Source organism: Acyrthosiphon pisum, chromosome X (genome assembly GCF_005508785.2).
Source record: "Acyrthosiphon pisum isolate AL4f chromosome X, pea_aphid_22Mar2018_4r6ur, whole genome shotgun sequence".
NCBI lineage: Eukaryota > Metazoa > Arthropoda > Insecta > Hemiptera > Aphididae > Acyrthosiphon > Acyrthosiphon pisum.
Window position 1 is genome coordinate 27,097,672 of NC_042493.1, and position 2,719 is coordinate 27,100,390.

Here is a 2,719-nt window from a genome sequence, read left to right on the forward strand (position 1 = left end):
AGTTTTCACTTTTCTGGTGCATTATACTGCTTTTCTTTATTCAGGTATGTAATTTTGAACTTGTCGTTGCAATATTACTTAAAATAAAAGTGTTGTAAAATATCTTAAAAAATAGTATTCAAATACGTAAAATTACTAACAAAATCTTTTTTGTAATTCATTTAAGTATTACTTTTAAATCGTATTTGAGACAAAGTTTACAGTATTTTTTTAATATCAACTACCTAGTAAATTATAGTTATAATTAGTAAGTAGTATTCAATACAATGAAATAGTATTTAAAATGTTTTCAAATATTTATTAAATTATTAAAAAAATATTTGAATACTTTTACTCAAATATTTCACAACACTGAATTTACTTAATTCTTTTTATAAATTATAATGGTCCAGTATTTTATTATAGTGGATTATGCCTCGTTCATGTTGTGTAGTCGGTTGCAAAACTGGATACAAGTCTAACCATAGTACAATTAAGGTATCTACTTTTTCTTTTCCTACGGATGAAAATTTAAAGAAAAAGTGGATAAATAAAATACCCCGGAAAGATTTGATTGCTACTAAAAATTCAGTAGTTTGTGCCAGTCATTTTACTGATGAACAAATTATTAGAACATGGACTTCAGGGGTTGGTGATAAACAAGTGTGTGTAAGTATCTAGATAAATTACATTTTAAAATTAAAACTGAATAATTCTTAATTTTTTTTTTATTACTCATTTATTTTAGACTATTTTATTTATCTGATTAACTATTTATTTAAATGACCAATGTTTTTCAGATAAATTTAAAGTATCCAAAACTAAAAGAAGATGCTATCCCATGCATATTTCCTGGCCCAAAATATTTATCGAATCCACAAACTAAAAGAAAGTCTCCTAGAAAGCGAGATAGTTCATTAATCTCTTCTAAAAACATTAAAGTAGTAGAGGTAAATTTTACAATTTTACTAAAAATATTAATTAATTAGGTACAATATATAAATATTACATGAATATTGTATATAATTATACATAAATATTATATATTAAATATTTAAATGTTGTATATCAATTTTATAATTAATTTTGGAGTTATTTTATATAGGTTTACCTAGTATACATTATATATTATACATAAGTATTGTAAATAATTTTTTTTTATAGGCTGAATCTAAAATTTCTGAACATCCTTGTAATAATGATATTGATCCAGAATTTTCTGAAGAATCTTCAGTCTTGTCCACTGAACAAAAGTTTGAGAAAATATGTTGTGATCTTGAGTCAATCACACTTCCAGATAATTGGAAATATGAGATACATAGAGGAAAGAAACCATATATTGTATTGTATACAATACAATGTAATAACAATGAAGCTGGAATTAGCATTGAAAAACAGATTTTTTTAGATTCAGACATGATTTTGAAATGTAATATATATGAAAAGAATATAAACCTACAAGATTTGTATGGAAATTCAAATATTTCTTCTTTGGATGATTTGATTTCAATTATGATTATTTTAAGTTCTAAAAAAATATGTTCAGGTGGGCCTTTAGTTCATGAATTTGAAGGTATATCAGTTGAATGTGCAGATATAATTTTTAAAAACCATTGGCAACATAAAAAATGTCCTTATTTAATTGATAAATCATCTATTAAAAATAAATGTTCATTTTGTAAAGGCTTAATAGATTATTATCTAGACAACCTCGTGGGCTTTTTATTTTATTTAAATTTCAAAGCAAGCTATGAGTATTTTAAAATTGTAAATTATTTATAGATCTTAAAGTACTCATAACTCACTTAAAAATTAAAATTTTTTAAAAATCCCATGAAGTTTTCAAGATAATAATCTTACCTTTAGATTTTATAAGAGGTTAATTTACTCTAATTTTTAAATTAACAGAGCTACACGTGTTTTGCTTAGCATACAATTTGCTATGTTATGCACTTGTAAGACGAAGACAATACATGCAGGTATCACGTCCTCTTAACTATCTATATATAATTATTAAATATTTTGAAATATATTCTTGTTCATTTATTGTTATTATTTATAAAACTGCATAGGTATGCTTATAATTATAATTTTTTTTTATTATTTATTGCATTATTTAATAAAATATATCACCAGTTTGCATTTTAATTTTATATGCTTTTGTAGTTTTTGATTGGCGGTTGACGGCTGTTGTAGTGATGGTTAAAAATAAAAATTTGAAACTAACAACCTGATAAATATTAATTTGAATCATTTTTGTTTCAGTTAAAATGGATGCACGATAACATAATTTTAGTTATATAAGGTAGGTAGACCACATACTCAATTATAGCTTTTTAATATCATAAACAAAATATTAATAATAACTTATGTAATTATTAGCTGGGCCTAAGGATTATTTAAAATGTTTTGAAGATGATTGAATATTTTTTTATTTTCTCCAGTACCATCCCCGAGTAATATTAATATTGGAATAAATATATTTTTTAATTATAAGTTATATTAAATGTATGATCATATAAATTCTAATATTCTATTATGTAGCAACTAGAAATGTACCGATACTACGATGTACTAATATTACCAATAGTAAAATATGACCCTACTTACTACTAGCGCCTTACGCGTGTGGTGAAAATATGAACTACTGAATGGTAACACAATCTGACCGAGTGGCGGGCCAGCGATAGCTAACCTGTATATCTTTAACCGTGGTCCGCATAACTATAGTAACTGATAA

The 2,719-nt window shown here is 24.5% G+C and overlaps 1 protein-coding gene across 1 annotated transcript; it reads left to right on the forward strand.

The window, feature by feature from the left end:
- Positions 1 to 299: 299 nt before the first annotated feature.
- On the forward strand, positions 300 to 2,264 carry LOC100574434 (THAP domain-containing protein 6-like). Its single transcript, XM_029485076.1, has 4 exons — positions 300 to 648; positions 780 to 929; positions 1,144 to 1,657; positions 2,245 to 2,264. The coding sequence occupies exons 1-4, from the start codon at positions 412 to 414 to the stop codon at positions 2,262 to 2,264; spliced, it is 921 nt and encodes a 306-aa protein (XP_029340936.1). The 5' UTR covers positions 300 to 411.
- The last annotated feature ends 455 nt before the right edge of the window (positions 2,265 to 2,719 follow it).

Excerpts from the sequence above, each read along its gene's own strand:
- LOC100574434 (XM_029485076.1), top strand. The coding sequence starts at position 412 with ATGCCTCGTTCATGTTGTGTAGTCGGTTGCAAAACTGGATACAAGTCT. Across the intron at positions 649-779 it reads TTGGTGATAAACAAGTGTGT|ATAAATTTAAAGTATCCAAA; the intron begins GTAAGTATCTAG and ends AATGTTTTTCAG. Across the intron at positions 1,658-2,244 it reads TAAAAATAAATGTTCATTTT|TTAAAATGGATGCACGATAA; the intron begins GTAAAGGCTTAA and ends TTTTTGTTTCAG.